Source organism: Suricata suricatta, chromosome 13 (genome assembly GCF_006229205.1).
Source record: "Suricata suricatta isolate VVHF042 chromosome 13, meerkat_22Aug2017_6uvM2_HiC, whole genome shotgun sequence".
In the NCBI taxonomy this organism is placed as follows: domain Eukaryota; kingdom Metazoa; phylum Chordata; class Mammalia; order Carnivora; family Herpestidae; genus Suricata; species Suricata suricatta.
In genome coordinates this window covers 60757584-60776537 of record NC_043712.1, presented here as the reverse complement: position 1 = coordinate 60776537, position 18954 = coordinate 60757584, and the positions used below count along the sequence as shown (strand labels likewise).

General features: G+C 35.7%; 1 protein-coding gene across 1 annotated transcript in view; it reads right to left on the bottom strand.

Annotated features, from left to right (window-relative positions):
* The window catches only part of KIAA2026 (KIAA2026 ortholog), a 133196-nt gene that overhangs the window by 19080 nt on the left and 95162 nt on the right, over positions 1–18954 (bottom strand). Inside the window, exon 8 of the mRNA XM_029919668.1 lies at positions 818–933. Within this exon, the coding sequence (XP_029775528.1) occupies positions 818–933 (116 nt within the window). The remainder of the gene's footprint in view (positions 1–817; positions 934–18954) is intronic.

Genomic DNA, 18954 nt, shown 5'->3' with positions numbered 1-18954 from the left:
GAAACCAATACTACACTTTATGTTAACTACCTGAAGTTAAATAAATAAAAATAAAATAAAGATTAAAAACTGGATTACCATATGATCCAGCAATTCCTCTTCTAAGTATATACCCAGAAGAATTGAAAGCAGTATCTTGGAGAGATATTTGTACACCCATGTTGATAGCAACATTATTCATAATAGCTAAAACATGAAAACCACACAAGTGTCCACTGACAGATAAATAAGCAAAATGATATACAATGAAATACTGAGCCTTATAAGGAAGGAAATTCTGACATATGCTACAACATGAATGGACCTTGAAAAAATTATGTTAAGTGAAATAGGATAATCACAAAAACACGAATATTGTATAATACAAGAGGTACCTAAGAGCCATCAATCATATGGACAGAGAGTAGAATGGTGGTTATGAGGGGTGGGTGGGAAGAAGAATGGAGAGTTATTTAATAGGAACAGAGTTTCAGTTTTACAAGATGAAGAGTTCAGAAAATAGATGGAGTAATAACAATATGCATTCATTATGAATGTGTTAAATACCACTGAAACTGGTTAAGAGGATAAATTTTGTTTGCACATTTTACCACAGTGAAAAAAACTAGGAAAGAAGAAAAAAGAAATGTAAGGCACAGAGGTTAATTAAACAGGGTTCTGTTTAATTAAACTACTGGCACACAGCAGGCCCTCAAAAATATCTGTTGAATTATAAATTAAAAATCAATGGAAAAATACAAAATGATTCCAGGACATCTCCCCATAATCATAAGTTAAGAACCCTTAAATAAGTGAAACATTATAAAGCTCAAAGTACCTGTTTCTCTGAAAAGCTTTCATCAACTTTGGTTCCCATGGCAGCAACTCATTTAAAAGACGTATCAATGTACCATGTAATTCTTTTACAGCTTGCCTCCGATGATACCACCTGCCCTAAAAACACAATGTTGAAATAAATCCTTCAGATTTAATCTAAAAGTGAATGTCAAGCCTTATTTCCTGAGTAAAACACAAAATGAAACACCAATACCCATCAAATGAGTATATCTTCTTTAGAAGGTTGAAGAGGAAAAATATTCTGTAAGAAACCTTATTTGTAATATTTTAAAGATTCTCAATTCTACTGGAGAAATCTAAACCCTATTTAATCAAATAAGGAGACAAAAGAATTTTAAGTTTTTATTTAGGTCAATTATATTTTAATAACTCATTTCTAAATACATGTAAAAATACAAACATTCATAAAAATTCACTAAATGTGTAAATGATATGGCTCACTTCTGTAAAGTTTTTGTAATTATCCCAAAGACTGGGGAAAAAAGAGGAAAAAGTCAGGATGTTACAGTAAAAAAAAGTCTTCTTAACAAATTTCCTTAGGAAGTTTACAATTATTTTACTTAAAAATGTTTCCAGCACAGACAAACATATAAAAGGTCATAATTTTCAACACTATAATGCTATAGCTACACTAGGAGTAAAAAATTACTAACACCCCCCTCTCTATTTGTTAAGTATTATCCTAAGTAATTCATATGTCTATATCTATAGCTATATCTATAGCTAGAAGGGGTAAAGGAGAGAGGGAAAAGGAGGGGAAAGAATGGAAGGGTTGAGTGAGCATGAGAGTGCATATGCACTTTAGTGTTATGGAAACCTTTCTAATGTATGTGTCTCATGTAACACATGATGAAACTAAGACTGAGAGATTAAATAACTTGTTTAAGGTCCTATTGACTTGAATCTAGATCTACCTTATGTGAAGTACAAGTTCTTAGAACTACATAACCATCTCTTAAAAACTGTATCACACAAATTCAATGACACAGGTTATAAAAACCACTACTAAAGATACACTTCACTATTACCCATAAAATTATTCAAATACCATAGGAACAATAAGGTTTAGAAGTGATATCTTTAGGTAGCCAACTCTTCCTTTTACCACAATGAGTATATCTATCAACATCACTATCATCATCATCATCACTACCATCTTCATCATTTGCTTTTCTATAACCATATGGTATTTCTCTTTTTTTTTGAGATATAATTCATATACCATACAGTCCATTCATTTTTTCTTTTATAACAAAAAATATACAACTATATATGTATATATAATAGATCACATTTAACATGCAAAAATTAGACTTCATCTCATAGCAACTATTGAATTAATTTACACATATATAGAACACTATGATAGAAAAATAACCACTCTTTAAAGCTAAATGTACTCTGAATCTCTGCATAAATTTCCCAATTTTATATATACCTAAAACCATCAACATTTCAGCCATTTATTGAAATGTGAAACTTATCTATGTATGTAAAATTTTAGTCACAAATGTAAATGATTAATAGTGTAGTTCCTACTCCAACAGAGTATTTATGCATGTACAAATAAACAACTACATTTTTACTTCTGAGGTTTTTATATCTTGGAAGGGGAATTGTTTATTAGAAAAGCAGGAAGACTTGGGATTATATGTATATGTGCACATGAGTATGGAACCTAGGCTTAATGATTAATTACTGTCTTTTTAATGGCATGAGAAATCAGAGTTTTGTGAAAAAAATTTCAAGAAAATTATTTCATATAATGTAATAATCTAGATAGACCTTCCCTCTTGTCAAATGCTTTCTCAAAGAACCCAACTTAACAATAAGTTATACCTCAAAAGTTTATTTTCTCAAAAAAAAGTTAGAAGATAGTCTAAGGTGCTTATTCTAACCCATGAAAACAATAAACTATTAAACAATAAACAACACTTTTATCTAGGGAGAGGTAAGTGAGGAAGATGAAAAGGCAGATGACAGTCACCCTAAATCCTTCGTGGAATGAGGTAATACCGTATTTCAGTAAAAAAAAAAATAGGTAGATTTTTTTTCCCTTAACAGGGTTTATCAACAGCATTATTTCTCTACTTTTTAACTACTATTTAGTCAAAAATGAAATAGTAAGAATAGAAATAAACTTTGCCTCAGCTAAAGAAGCAGAAAGACAAAAGGTATGAGTAATGATGGTAGGGAGAGTATCTTCTTTGTGTTATATAATCAATTGGAAAAGTGTTAAAACACTAGAAAGCACCAGGCATTTAAAATTTTTTTTCTTTATATTATTTTTGAGAGGTAGGGGGGAGAGAGAGAGAGGGAGCGGGGGTGGGGGGGAGGGAGGGAGAGTGCGCACAAGCGTGCATGAGTGGGGGAGGGGCAGAGAGAGAGGGAGACACAGAATCCAAAGCAGGCTTCAGGCTCTGGGCTGTCAGCCCAGAGCCCAACGTGGGGCTCGAACTCATGAATCACAAGATCATGACCTGAATCAAAATCTGACGCTCAACTGACTAAGTCACCCAGACATCTCTGGAGTACCAGGCATTTTGAATTTTTTGTAAGTGAGGGTTATATGGGGAAGAATGGCAGATGCATAATGAACCCGGGTAGTATGTCTACTATCCGATTAGTGTAGTGGTGATGGTGTGGGAAATGCAGAAGGACAAGGAGTATTGTGGGACCTTGGGACCAGGTAGATGAGGAACAGGAAGAGGCGTCTGTGTAGCTGAATGTCATTATTTTAAGACATTTGTCAGCTGTGTTTGTGTTCTATTAAATTATAACATTAATTTTTGTAGAAAAGACGTTAAAAAAGATTAGGAGGATTTTATCTTTGATTTTGATTATTCAATTTTAATTAATCCAATGCCCAGAAAATATATTACTGAACTAGCCAACTATGCATAAAGAGAAGGGATCATATATATTAATCAGAGAATAGAATTCTAACTTCCATATAATTCTGTCTTATCTGCTGACCTGTTTAAAAATGTCTGTAGCTTTCTAAATTTATATATGTTTTTAGCCTTCTTCTTTATATTATATATTCTCAACTTTAAATATTTCATTATTTAAAAATATATATTTATTCTATATTTGGAAAACAAAAAGTCTATTATTCTAATAAAAGAAATTACAGAAAGAACAATTAAAAACTAGAAGATACATGTAAAGAATTCAATAACCTCAATAAAGGATATTACCATATACTGTCATTGGGTATATGTGTCCACAGTTTTTATATTTACCAAAAGGGGATACACATCTTAAAAAGTTCAAAATCACTGAGCTGGGACTGGTATTTTAGGTAAGGTGATTTAACCACTTGGCAGTAAAAAAGAAACGCACATTTCCTGTTTCATTTACCATCGTCTTTGGTTAATACAAACTAAATGGAATTAATATAACATGTCCCCTTCTACCTAGAGGTAGTCTTGGAGTGTCACAGTATACAATGAAACTAATATAAAGAGAAAAAAGTTAGGAATTTTTAAAAGAAGTTAATCAGAGACGGCAACAATCTGCCTTAACTTGGGTCTAATGTAAAAAAATCTATATAAAATCAAGTATTTCCCAAATTTAAATCAGGTCATTAACTAAAAGCTAGCAATAGCTTTTCTGACTTATCAACTTTATTTACATATACAAAAAGGCAAAACTGAGAACAACTACTGAGTTTCTTCTAGGATGAAATTATTAAAGCTAAAGGGAATGAGGAGAACATAGGCTCAGTAAAACACAGGGAAGTGCTTGTAGATAGAAGCAGACTTTCAGCGAGATTCTAGGTCTTCTGAATGTTAAAATATCTTTCTACCACACAATGCTGTCCCACTTGGCCTACACAAAGACAATTCCTAAAGAATAAGAGACTGTATTGTCCAAGTACCTATCTTTACATGTGGGGGTCCCTGTAATGCAATAATAAAATATATAAAATTTATTTAAATTTATTTATAATAGTACTTAAAATCATAGGGTTCTAAAGTTTAAAAGTGAATTAAAAAACAAGGAAAACAGAAACTTCCTCATTCTTCAAATACTTGAGAAAATATGGATGTAATAAAACTCAGAAAAGTTCTTAAAATCTTTATCTGTAGATATCAATACGGAATCAAAGCCAAAGACAGTAGGCATATAAGGACTAGTTAAAGGTTATTTGTGAAATAGTGTTATAACTATTTCTCTAATCAAAATATTTTATAAGCATTATGAACACAAATGTAGTCCTAATGTTTTTTTTTTATAAACAGGTATGTGAAAATGGGGAAGGATGAACAGTTTTTCATTTAATATTATTTTCACTTAATATTTTTTCAATATAATTCTATTTTCAGCTATAAAAATGCCTTCTACGATAATCCCAATGTATTATGTGAATTTAATAATGCAAACATTTATTGAAGATCACTTTAAAAGAAGAGAGTAATATTTTTCTTTCATGAGTCTAATATTAAATTTAACATAAAGTATGAATTTCAAACATACACTATAGAACCAAAGGCATTCAATATGGTCTAAATCTGAAGCTTACCTTTTCATAGTTTCTCATCCAATGTCCACAGCAGCTGCAGATTGCCAGCTCCCTTTCCAGGAGATGCCCCAAATGTCAAACAATGGAGGTTTTATAACCTCATAGGGATTACTACAAAAAGAAGCTGGTCTATTGTCACAAGATATATCTTTTATTATATTATGCAGTTTTATAAGTTTTTGGATACATTAATAACCTAAGGAACCATATGGGAAAAGAAACTTAAAAAAAACTTACAAAACTACACAATATTATAAAATGAAAAGCTGAGTCTATATGTGTGAAATGAGTGGGGAGGGAAACTTACCTTACAACTAAAGAACGATTCCATTCTGCTGCAGTAATCGGGGATGGGTATGACAGAACCAGCATAATGCTGGCTGGGGTGCTGCAAGGACAGGGAGTTGGCAATCTACTGATGCTGGAGACATTGGACACCTAAAAGAAGAAAAAAAGGAAAAGAAATAAATTTCAGGTCCCTTACATGTCTCATCACCATGGATGTATTATACACATTTTAATAAATTTAGATGCTTTAAATATTAAACTTATGTGAAAGAAATTTATTAACACAAATCATCCTATTACTTATATAGGTTTTCTTATAACATTATAAACAAAATAGCTACTGAGTTATATGAAGAAAAAATAAAACCATATATAAATATACAAATAATGCTTTTATAAATTGAGAAGGTACTACTGTGTTAAGAACAGTAAAAAAACAAGATGCATATAACAAAAGCATCAATGCTATTTTTCTACACACTTTTACTTATAAATGTTAGATCACAGAAACTGGATCATATGACAAAATATTTCATTACAGGCTTGGGTCTTGCCACATAAATTGTGACAAGGGACTCTAAGAGGGATTAAATAACAATACATTGGGGGGCATGATGGCAGAGAAGGCAACACTGTTACCTCCGCACGCCCGCAACCATCAAACTGAGAGGAATTAAAAGCCACAACTTTCTGATCTCCAGAAGCAGAGGTGCACACACTGACCCCTTACTGATAACAGCCTCACAGATGCCTGAGTGAGTGAGAACTGGGAATGGAGACTCTGAGGGAGGGAGTGCCCGCTCAAAGCAGAGCTGGGAAAGAGTGCCCAGTGATGTAACCCTGGGCCGCAGAAAGCGTGTGTCCAGAGGCTGCAAAGCACAGTGCAAGGCCTGGCACAGAATTTTGGAGAGCTGTGCACCAGGCAGCAGTGCAAGATAACTGAGCGCGAACCAGACTGCAGGGTGGTACACAGCTGAGGGGAAGAGGAGAGACTGAAAGGAAACCTCAGCCTGTGGTGCTGCTGAGAGACAAACTTTCCATTTGTAGCTACTGGGCACAGGGAGAGAAATCAGACGCTCTCAGCCGGCTTGTTCTCCCGTGTGCCTGGCAGCCCGCTGACCTCAGGTGGAGCCAGGGAAGAAGTAGCTCTCCAATTCCCCTGCACAGTCCGGGCCAGAAAGACGCCTGGCTGCCAGAGGTTATTTTAACGGTGGCGGAAGCATTAAAGTGTGTGGACTAGGGTTTGGAAGCCTGGCAGAACTTAGAAAACTGAAACAATTTGACATGCCCATGGCACGGGGAGGTTGGGCTCCAGAGAGTGGCTGGCAACACATGGTCTGAGAGACTTGCGGCACTACCATTCTTCTCCCTGCATTCACTAAGGCAGGGCCTCAGACACCAGGCCCAGAGACCCTACCTACCTACATCCAACCATGTCCATCCACACTGGAGAGCTGGAATCTTCTTTTCATGCAATTTTTACTTTTTTTCTTTTTGCAATTTTTTCTTTCCTAATTATTTTTAATTTTTGTAGTTTTTTCCCTTGTATTCTCTTTTCTATTTTCTGATTTCCTCCTTTTCTCCCTTTTCCCCCTGGAGTCTGGGGAAAACCAACATTTAAGCACTGCTGTGATTATATCAACCCTTACCATCCAGATATTTCTCCCTTATCTCATTCTTATCTCTCCCCTCCAAAGATTTTAGGCTTTCAGACTATCCTTTATCTTTGGCTGTCTCTGTGCACCAGGCTTTTTCTCCTACCTGTCCTCTCTTTTCTTTCCCGCTCCCTTTTTTCCTTTCCCATTTGGTTTGCATGTTTACTGGATCTGTCAGTGCATTTCTATGCTTATGTTCCCTGTGTGTTTGTCTGTCTGTTTTCCTTTTCAGGGCTATCTCAAGAAACAAGCCAAAGCACACATAGTGGAAAGTCTCAAATATCACTGAATAAGGAAATATATTAATTATAGGCACAACAAGAGACACCATTAAAAGAACAACTCCTGAAATGACAGACCCTGGACAAAGAGCCTCCTTTAATAGAGAGATACTAATAGGCACACAGTGCAGAAGGAGATTTTATTAAATTTTTTTAATGTTTTATTTATTTTTGATACAGAGAGAGACAGAGCATGAGAGGGGTAGGGTCAGAGAGAGATGGAGACACAGAACCAGAAGCAGGCTCCAGGCTCTGAGCTAGCTGTAAGCACAGAGCCTGACACGGGGCTCAAACCCATGAACGTGAGATCTGACCTGAGCTGAAGTCGGAGGCTTAACCGACTGAGCCACCCAGGCGTCCCAGAAGGAGATTTTAAAACTGATGAGAAAGAAAGCTAGCCAAAAGGATGAAACGAAAGAACTCTCCTCTAAAGAAATTCCAGGAAGAAACCACAGCTACAGAATTGCCCAAAACAGACATAGGCAACATAACTGAACAAGAATTTAGAACGATTATCATAAAATTAATCGGTGGGCTTGAAAAAAAGCATAGAAGACGTCAGAGAAGATATTTGGTACAAAGACTAGGAACCTTCAAAATAGCTGTGATGAGTTAAAAAAGACTATAAATGAGGTGAATAAAATGGAGGCTGCCAATGTAGCAGAGAGGAGAATAGGTGAATTAGAAGACATAGTTATAGCAAAAGATTAAGCTGAAAAAAAAGAGAGAGATATTGATACAGGAGCATGAAAGGAGAATTCAAGACCTGAGTGATAAAATCAAATGGAAATATATCCATATCATAAGAGTTCCTGAAGAGGAGGAAAGAGAGAGAGGTCCTGAAATGGTGATGGATCAAATTATACACGAAATTTTCCTCAATCTGGGGAAAGAGAAAGACATTGCAATTCAAGAGGCACAGAGAACTCCCTTAAGACGTAACTTGAACCGACCTTCAGCACTACATATCATAGTGAAACTGGCAAAATATAAAGATAAACAGAGAACTCTGAAAGCAGCTAGGGAGAAAAGGGCCCTAACACATAAAGGAAAACCTATCAGAGTGGTTATAGACCGATCTACTGAAACTTGGCAGGTCACAAAGGAATGGCAAGAAATCTTCAATGTGATGAACAGGAAAAATATGCAACCAAGAATCTTTTATCCAGCGAGCCTGTCATTTAAAATAGAGGAGACATAAAGGTGTTCCCAAATAAACAAAAGTTGAGAGAATTCATCACCACCAAACCAGCCCTACAAGAAATCCTAAGATGGATTCTATGAGAGAAATGAAGCAAGGAATATAAGACATCAGAGACATCAATACAAACACGAACTTTTCAGAGAACACAATGAATCTAAACACACAGTTTTCAATAAACACTGAATGTAAATGAACTAAACGCTCCAGTCAAATGACACAGAGTAGCAGAATGGGTAAAAAACCAAAACTCATCTATTTGCTGTCTACAAGAGACTCACCTGAGACCTGAAGACACCTTCAGATTGAAAGGAAGGGTATGGAGAAATACCTACCATGAGACTGGACTCCAAAAGAAAGCAGGAGTAGCCATACTTATATTGGATAAACTAGACTTTAAAGTAAAGGCAGTAATAAAAGATGAAGAAAGACATTATATAATAATTACAGGGTCTCTCCTCCATCAGGAGGAGCTAACAATTATAAACATCTATGCGCCGAATTCGGGAGTGCCCAATTTCATAAAACAACTAATTACAACCAGAAATAACTTCATTGATAAGAATGTGCTAATTGTAGGGGACTTTAATACTCCACTTACAACAATGGATAGGTCAACCAGACAGAAAATCACTAAAGAAACAATGGACCTGAACGACACACTGGAACAGATGGAATTAATAGATATATTTAGAACTCTGAATCCTGAAGCTAGGGAATTCACTTTCTTCTCGAGTGCGCATGGCACATTCGCCACGATTAATCACATCCTGGGTCATAAAACAGCTCTCCATAAAGACAAACTAATTGAGTTAATACCATGCACACTTTCAGATCACAATGCTACAAACTTGAAATTAACCACAGGAAAAAGTCTGGAAAACCTCCAAAAATGTGGAGGTTAAAAAACACCGTACTAAAAATGATTGGACTAATCAGGCAATTAGAGAAGAGATTAAAAAATATGTGGAAACAAATGAAAATGAAAATACAACAATCCAAACTGCAAAGGCAGTCCTAAGAGGAAAGTTTATTGCAATCCAGGCCTATTTCAACAAACTAGAAAAAGCACAAACTCAAAATCTAACAGAGCACCAAAGGAAACTAGAAAGGGAGCAGCACAGTACCTCAAACCCAGCAGCAGAATAGAAATAATAAAGATCAGGGCAGAAATAAGCAATGTAGAATCCCAAAAAGCATTTGAAAAAAATCAGTGAAACCAAGAATTGGTTTTTTGAAAAAATAATCAAAATTGATAAACCTCTAGCCAGGCTCCTCAGAAAGAAAAGAGAGAACACCCAAATAGACAAAATCATGAAAAAAAATGGATCTATTAAAACTGATCCCTCACAAACACAAGCAATCATTAGAGATTACTATGAAAAACTACATGCCAACAAACTGGACGATCTAGAAGAAATGGACAAATTCCTAAACACACATGCACTACCAAAATTCAAACGAGAAGAGATAGGAAATCTGAACAGACCCATAACCAGTGAAGAAATCAAATCAGTTATTAAAAATCTCCCAATGAATAAAAGCCCAGGGCTGGATGGATTCCCAGGGGAGTTCTACCAGACATTTAAAGCTGAGTTAACACCGATCCTTCTCAAGTTATTCCAAAAAATACAAATGGAAGGAAGACTTCTGTACTCATTCTAGGAAGCAAATATCACTTTGATTCCTAAACCAGACAGACACCCAACAAAAAAAGACAACTACAGACCAATATCCTTAATGAATACAGATGCAAAAATACTCAACAAGATACTCGCAAATCGAATTCAGCAGCACATAAAAAGAATTATCCATCATGATCAAGTGGGATTCATTCCTGGGTTACAGGGCTGATTAAATATTGTGCAAATCCATCAATGTGATACATCACATTAACAAAAGAAAAGATAAAAATCATATGATCCTGTCGAGAGTGCAGAAAAAATATTTGACAAAATACAACATCCATTCTTAATAAAAAGCCTCGAAAACGTTGGGATAGAAGGAACTTACTTAAACATTATTAAATCAGTCTATGAAAAGCCCACAGCTAATATCATCCTCAAGGGGAAAAACTGAGAGCTTTCCCCTTGAGATCAGGAACACGACAGGAATGTCCATTCTCACCACTGTTGTTTAACATAGTACCACCCATCAATGTGGGAATGCTGAATGGAGGCCAGTGCATCGACTATGTGCTACAAGAGAAGCCTATTGAAAATTTTAATGAATATTTATTTGCTTTACAAAGCCATCTATGCTACTGGGAATCTGAAGATACAGTATTGCTGGTCCTCAAAGAAATCTACCAAACCCAGGGCATCTTCCTTGATCAGCCTTTACAGTAAAAATCAACTATGTATGGCTACTTAATGAGAGAGAGAGGCAGAGCATGAGTGTATGAGGGGCAGAGCGAGAGAGGGACAGAGAATCTGGAGCAGGCTCCAGGCTCTGAGCTGTCAGCACAGAGCCCGATGTGGGGCTCGAGCCCATGAATCATGAGATCATGACCTGAGCTGAAGTCGGACACCCAATTGACTGAGCCACCCAGGCGCCCCAACGGGTTCAATTCTAGATCACCGCAGTAAAGCGATATCTCAATAAAACAAGTCATATGAAAAAAAAAAGAAAAAAATTCCGACATCCGAAAACCAGAGCACCAACTGCCCGGTTGGTGATAGCATCAGCAATCAGACAACAAAAGGAAATAAGAGGCATCAGAATTGGCAAAGATGAGGTCAAACTTTCACTTTTCAAAGATGACATGATACTGTACATGGAAAACCCGGTAGACTCCACCAGAAGCCTTCTAGAACTGATCCATGAATGCAGCAAAGTCGCAGGGTAAAAAATCAATGTATAGAAATTGGTTGCATTTTTGTACACCAAAAATGAAACAACAGAAAAAGAGATCAGGAAACTGATACCATTCACAATTGCATGAAAAACCATAAAATACCTAGGAATAAACCTAACCAAAGTAAAAAACCTGTATGATGAAAAATATAGAAAGCTTATGAAAGAAATTGAAGAAGAAGAAACAAAGAAATGGAAAAACATTCCATGCTCATGGATTGAAAGAATACACATTGTTAAAATATTATTATTACCCAAAGCAATCGACACACTCAATGCAATCCCAATCAAAATTGCACCAGCATTCTTCTCAAAGCTAGAGCAAATTATCTTAAAATTTGTATGGAACCACAAGAAACCCCAAATAGCCAAAGCAATATTGAAGAAGAAAACCAAAACGGGAGGCATCACAACCCGACTTTAGCCTTTACTACAAAGCTGTCATCATCAAGACTGTATCGACACATCCCCAAAGGCAAGGGAATCAAGAACAAAAATGAACTATTGGGACCTCATCAAGATTAAAAGCTTCCACACTGCAAAGGAAACAATCAAAAAAATAATAGGCAACCGACAGAATGGGGAAAGATAGTGGCAAATTGTATGTTGGATAAAGGGCTAGTATCCAAAATCTATAAGGAACTCACCAAACTCCACCCGAAAAATGAAAAATTCAGTGAAGAAATGGGCAGAAGACTTGAATAGACACTTCTCCAAAGAAGACATCCAGATGGCCTACAGGCACATGAACCGATGCTCAGCGTCACTCAGCATCAGGGAAATACAAATCAAAAACACACTGAGATACCATCTCATGCCAGTCAGAGTGGCTAAAATGAACAAATCAAGAGACTGTAGATGCTGGCAAGGATGTAGAGAAACGGGGACCCTCCTACACTGTTGGTGGGAATGTAAACTGAAACAGCCCCTCTGGAAAACAGTATGGAGGTTCCTCATAAAACTATCAATAGAACTCCCCTATGACCCAGCAATAGCATTGCTGGAGATCTACCCAAGGGATACAGAGGTGCTGATGCATACGGGCACATGTACCCCAATGTTCATAGCGGCACTTCAACAATAGCCAAATCATGGAAGAGCCTATAAATGTCCATCAGCTGATGAATGGATCAAGAAGATGTGGTTTATATATGTATACAATGCAATACTACATGGCAATGAGAAAGAATGAAACCTGGCCATTTGTAGCAAAATGAATGGAGCCAGAGGGAGTCATGCTAAGCGAAATAAGTCAGGCGGAGAAGGACAGATACCATATATTGTCACTCGTAGGTCTAACATGAGAAACCTAATAGGAGACCATGGGACTGGGAAGGGGATAAAAGAGTTGGGGAGAGGGAGACTCTTTGGGGAGAGGGAGACTTTCAAATGCTGAGCACAAACTGAAGGCTGAAGAGGGAGGGGGAAGGGGGAGGGGGTCATAGAGAGGGGTACTTGTGGGGAAGAGCACTGGTGTTATATGGAAACCAACTTGCTAATAAACTATATAAAAAAACAAAAAATAACAATACATTGAACTTCTGAAATAAAATGAAAATAACTTTGAGAAAAGCCAAGCAGATCTGTACACAAAGATGTCTCATTTAAAATCATCAGCAATATCTGAATGCAGCTTGTAAATAACTTCAATATCTATGTATAAAAACACAGCACAAATCAAATTAACTATCATTAAGTATATTAATAAACCAATTATTTGAGATTCTCCTTAGTCTAAATATTACTAAATGAAAAGGTAGTATTTACATATTTTTTTCCTTAGATGCTAAAGATCTTTCTTAATTGAGAGAAATGTATCGTCTACATTTTCTGAACCCACGATGAATATATTTTAACTGTTGATGACTTTGAGTCATCATTATTAAACAAGTTACTGTGTTACATTTTAATACAATGATTCTCGGGGAGTGTTCAAGTTTCTCTATGATCTATATTTCTACATTAAATGATTATTGACTATATTTTTGGACTACCAAGACATACTTTTATAGGTTTTTCTAATTGCCCATCAGTGTTTCATGCTATGGTCAATAAACCTGCCTTAAATTGCTCTTGTTCTAATTAAAAGCACCTACTACTACTTGTTAGCATCACATCTTCAGTTTAAAAAGTATTTACAGGAAAGCCTTTTTCTGTATCAAAAAAATATTTAATTCCAGTGCAGTTAACATACTTTAGTTTCAGGTGTATAATATAGTTGTTCAATAGTCTCCTAGATTATGCAGGTGCTCATCAAGAGAAGTGTACTCTTAATCCTCTTTACCTATTTCACCCATCCGCCCACTTACCTCTCCATCTCTTTAATCTCCTATATCATTAAGAGTCTGTTTTTTGGTTTATCTTTTTTGTGGACTCTACATCCTCTATGCAGGCTTCTTTCTATTCTCTGCAGATTCTGAGTTGATCTTTCTTTAATATATAATGTGTCATTTTTTCCTTTTCCTATAGTCCAGTAAAATAGTAGGTAAGTTATATTACTGTTCAATCCTCTCAGTTTTTAAATTATTATTATTATTTTTTACCAATTCACAAAATGCATTAAAGTATTCTATGTTTAAATTTTAGGGTCTTTCCAAAGATTTAATATCTTCTGTAATATAAAAAGCTGGAATGATGTGAAGTTTGGGGGAGAGGGTACCCTAAGTACCTCAAGGATTTCAATTCAATTTTCCTCAACTTTTGTAAGTGGAACGTGGTAACTGTTAAGTAGGTAATACAAATTTAGTTGGTGCTTTGAAATTATTTAACATATAAATGTTAGTTATATTTGTGTGTGATATGTTAATTCAGAAGGGGTTAAGACATACTATGAAGCTCTAGCTATAGAAAAATCGGCCACTTAGTTCAACTCTTCCTTTGAAGGTCACTTCAATTATCTGCCTGATGTAAAATACAAAATCACCCTTTTCCCTTTTAATTGAAACTTTCTTTGGAAGGAAAGGGGTTTTCAAATAATTGTTTTCATCAAAGTTTTCCTAACGGGATTGAAACTATGCCAAATTGTTATTAAGCAGAAAGAGTGAGCCCTATTAACAAGGGTTACCAGTTCTTAGTTGAGTAGCTATTAAATGTTAAAAAAAAAAAATACCCAAAGAACAAGATTTACGATAGATATAAATGTGGATAATGCATTCTTAGATAATTCAGTAACTAATTGATTAAAGCTTTGTCATACCAGTCAAATGTCGCTCTGGTTCATATTTCCTATCATCTAGCTTTCTTTTCTATTATTTTGAGCATGTCAATCATCTGATTGTTCATATAACACATATGTTATCTATCCCTCCACCATACTCCCAAACAAGGGAAGTAAGCAAGTGTCTGGAATATTTGGTGACTTCTGAATTAACACTGCTTGAAAAAAAAAGATTAATAGCTCTTTTATAAAAGGACAGAAGCTAGCTCAACTCACCCTGATTAAAATTAAAAACTTATCCTCAGGGTTGGGAATAAAGTCCTAAACTCTGTAAGTGAATCCTGTAAGGATAAGGACTATGTTTTAATCTCTGGACGCCTACCAAGTTATTAGTAGTGATGAATACACACAGACGACACTGAGGAAATACTTGCCTAGGAATAATACTTGAACCTGTAACAAAGACAGGTAAAGAAACGTATTTTATCTGTTGGGCAGGCCTTCCCAAATGTTGTTTTATTTTTTTCAAAACTGTTTATTTCGAGAGAGAGCACAGACATATGTGGGTGGGGGAGAGGGGGAGAGAAAATCCCAAGCAGGCTCCACACTCTAAGTGCAAAGCCTGATAGGAGGCTTGATCTCAAGATTCATGAGATCACAGTACGAGCCAAAATCAAGAGTTGGATGCTTAACCGACTGAGCCACCCAAGTACCGCCAAAAGGTCATTTTAGTTTTTTAAAAGCTTTAAATATATGACTATTTAAAGACGCAATTCCTCCCAAAAGCTGAGACAGTTTTCAGTTTTGTTGGTCAGTAGTTTACCAGAAAATCTAAAATAAGAAAATGATACATATAATGATGTAATTGTAAAAACTTAAGTATAACTAATTTTAAGGACAATTTGGAGATTACTGCAACCATATCTACAGGAAAAGCCATTAAATAAAATTAATTAAGGCATATCCAGGACTCCGAAGGTATTGAATATTCTTTAAACTCTAGTAAAATAGATTATGCACTCTCAACAGCTGGCTATAAAATAACTGTGATTGATGCCTCACAGTGAGCACATGGATATAGAATAGAAAGAGGATGGAAAAATCCCATAATCCTTCATTATAATAGAATTTCTGTTACAGGTGTTAGAAAGTGAGATTAAGGTATAATAAAGTATTGCCTTATATTAAGGCTATACTATATGCAATTACGTTTTGGGGGTCCATATAAATTCACATAACTTTTAAACATAATTTGACTATATTTTTCTATTAATCTGTTTCTATTCCTTAATATATATTTACTTTCTAAGAATATATTACAGAATCTTTCCTTTAAAAATTTTTTTAAATGTTTTTATTTATTTTTGAGAGAGAAAGAGAGACAGGGTGAGCAGGGGAGGGTCAGAGAGAGAAGGAGTCACAGGATCTGAAGACAGGCTCCAGGCTCTGAGCCAGCGGTCAGCACAGAGCCGATGCGAACCCACGAACTGTGAGATCATGACCTGAGGCGAAGTCGACGCTTAACCGACTGAGCCACCCAGGCGAACCTACAGAATCTTTCTAAAAATGAATAAAGAAAATATATATACAATCATGTTATTTGTTCATTTCCTATACAAAGGAAGGTAAAGGTAAATGGTCAATACACTTGAAAGAGGTCATAAACCATAATAAACTGAAAACAGCGGGATATGAAGCTACAGTCAAGAATCTTTTTAAACTATCTAATGGAACTATAAAGGGTAAATGTTAATACTAACATTCACAAGTTTCACCAAATGTGAGTCTAAATTATAAGTACATGATCTCAATTATGGGAGCGAGTGCATGATTCCACTGATTTCTATCTTTCAAAACATCAACTTGTTTTCTTTCAATAATAAGTTGGCAGCAGCAAGAGAATAGGGCCCTTAGCAAATACAGGCTTACGCTAGGGTTTTGCAATTTCCACACAACTGACATTTGAGGCCAGATCATTTTTTTATTGCAGGAGATTATCATGTGCATTATAGGATTATTATAATGTAGGATTAAAAAGTTTTTTTTAACGTTTATTCATTTTTGAGAAACAGAAAGAGCATGAGCAGGGGCGGGCAGAGAGATCAGAATCCAAAGTAGGCTTCACGCTCCACACTGCCAGCCCAGAGCCCGACTCGGTGCTTGAACTCACGAACCGCGGGGATCATAACTTGAGCTGAAGTTGGTCGCTTAACTGACTGAGCCACCCAGGTGCCACAGTATATTGTAGGGTATTTTTTAGCAGCATCACAGGCCTCTATCCATCAAGCACCAGTACCACCTCTTCAACAACCAAAAATGTCTTTAGACATTACCAAAAGTCTCCCTCCCAGGTAGGGAAAGGAATCATCTCTGATTGATAACCAGTGGTTTAAACAGAACTCTGTGACCAAACACTGGGGTGTCACCATCTCTGATCAAAGCTTCTAATTTCTCTAATGTTTGGTCCTGCTAATGTACAGCCTTTGGTTAGGCAAGAGAAATATTATTATTATATGATAAATTTAAATTATCTTAAGAACATAATAAATATTAACTTTATTCATTACTTAAAACTCCTTTCTAGAGACTAAATGTCCATCACCTGATGAATGGATCAAGAAGATGTGGTATATATATATATATGTGTATATATATATATATATATACATATACACATATATATATATACAATGGAGTATTACATGGCAATGTGAAAGAATGAAATCGGGCCATTTGTAGCAAAGTGGATGGACCTCAAGGGTGTCATGCTAAGCGAAATAAGTCAGGCGGAGAAGGACAGATACCATATGTTTGCACTCATAGGTCTAATAGGAGAAAAGGAGAAACCTAATGGAGGACCAGGGGGAGGGGAAGAGGGAAAGAGAGTTGGGGAGAGAGAGGGACGCAAAACTTGAGAGACTACTGAATACTGAAAAAGAACTGAGGGTTGAAGGGGAAGGGGGCGGGGGGGAAAAGAGGTGGTGGTGATGGGGGAGGGCACTTGTGGGGAAGAGCACTGGGTGTTGTATGGAAACCAACTTGACAATAAACTATTTAAAAAAAACTCCTTTCTAATTCTTAACATGTGTTTTTATAAATTATAACCATTAGTCACATATCATTTTATATATTTAAAAAGCTTAACATTTCACAAATTATTTCCATGTAGCAACAATCTACAAATATTTTATTTTACTAGCTTTATGATTCACCCTTGTGTTAATATTGTGTTGTTAGACATCTCCCTACCGTTGGACATACAGGCTTTTTCCAAATTTCTATTATTAGAGATAGAAATAGAGTCTGCTCAATGCACTATTATGTAAATTGCTTTCGGAGATGAGGCATGAAATGGGAAAAGTAAAAGTTAAATTCCAAACAGGATTACAGGCTCAAATAGCAAGGTAGTTTTATAGCTTTTCTTATATGTTGATTATGATATTCATCTTAAATGTTAACTACTAAAAGATGTATTAGAAAAGAAAAAGAAAAGGTCTTGTATTTTAAATTTTAGTTACTCTACATTGATAAGGCTATCTATTCATTATATAATCCAGACAAGGTTTCTTTTCTTATAAAAAAACAAACAAACTTTTTTTTTTGGCCAAGTTGGTCAATTTTTCCTTATACCTAATTTCTACATGGATCTTTCCTTAATAAAGAAAAAGAGGTTGAAACCTCTTTGAAGGGGCACCTGGGTGGCTCAGTCAGTTAAGTGTCTGACTTCAGCTCAGGTCATGATCTCACGGTTCATGGGTTCGGGCCCCTTGTTGGGCTCTGTGCTGAAAGCGAGCTCAGAACCTGGAGCCTGTCTTTGGATTGTGTGTCTCCCTCTCTCTCTCTGGCCCTCCCCTGCTCACACTGTCTCTCTCTCTCAAAAATAAATAAAACATTAAAAAAAATTTAAAAAATAAATCAAAAAGAAACCTCTCTGAAAATCTAAATTATAATATGAAACATAAGAAAATGAGGCAGATGAGAATTTAAAAAGGCCACATGAAAAACATGAAATATAACTACTGCTGATATCAGCCTGGCAAAATTTTCCTACTGTGACTATTTAGAAAGCAATACTGTCTAATATATTTCAAAAAGAATAGAAGCAGGCAAATTTATTAATATCTTAGCTCTATCTTTCTGGAAAACTAAAA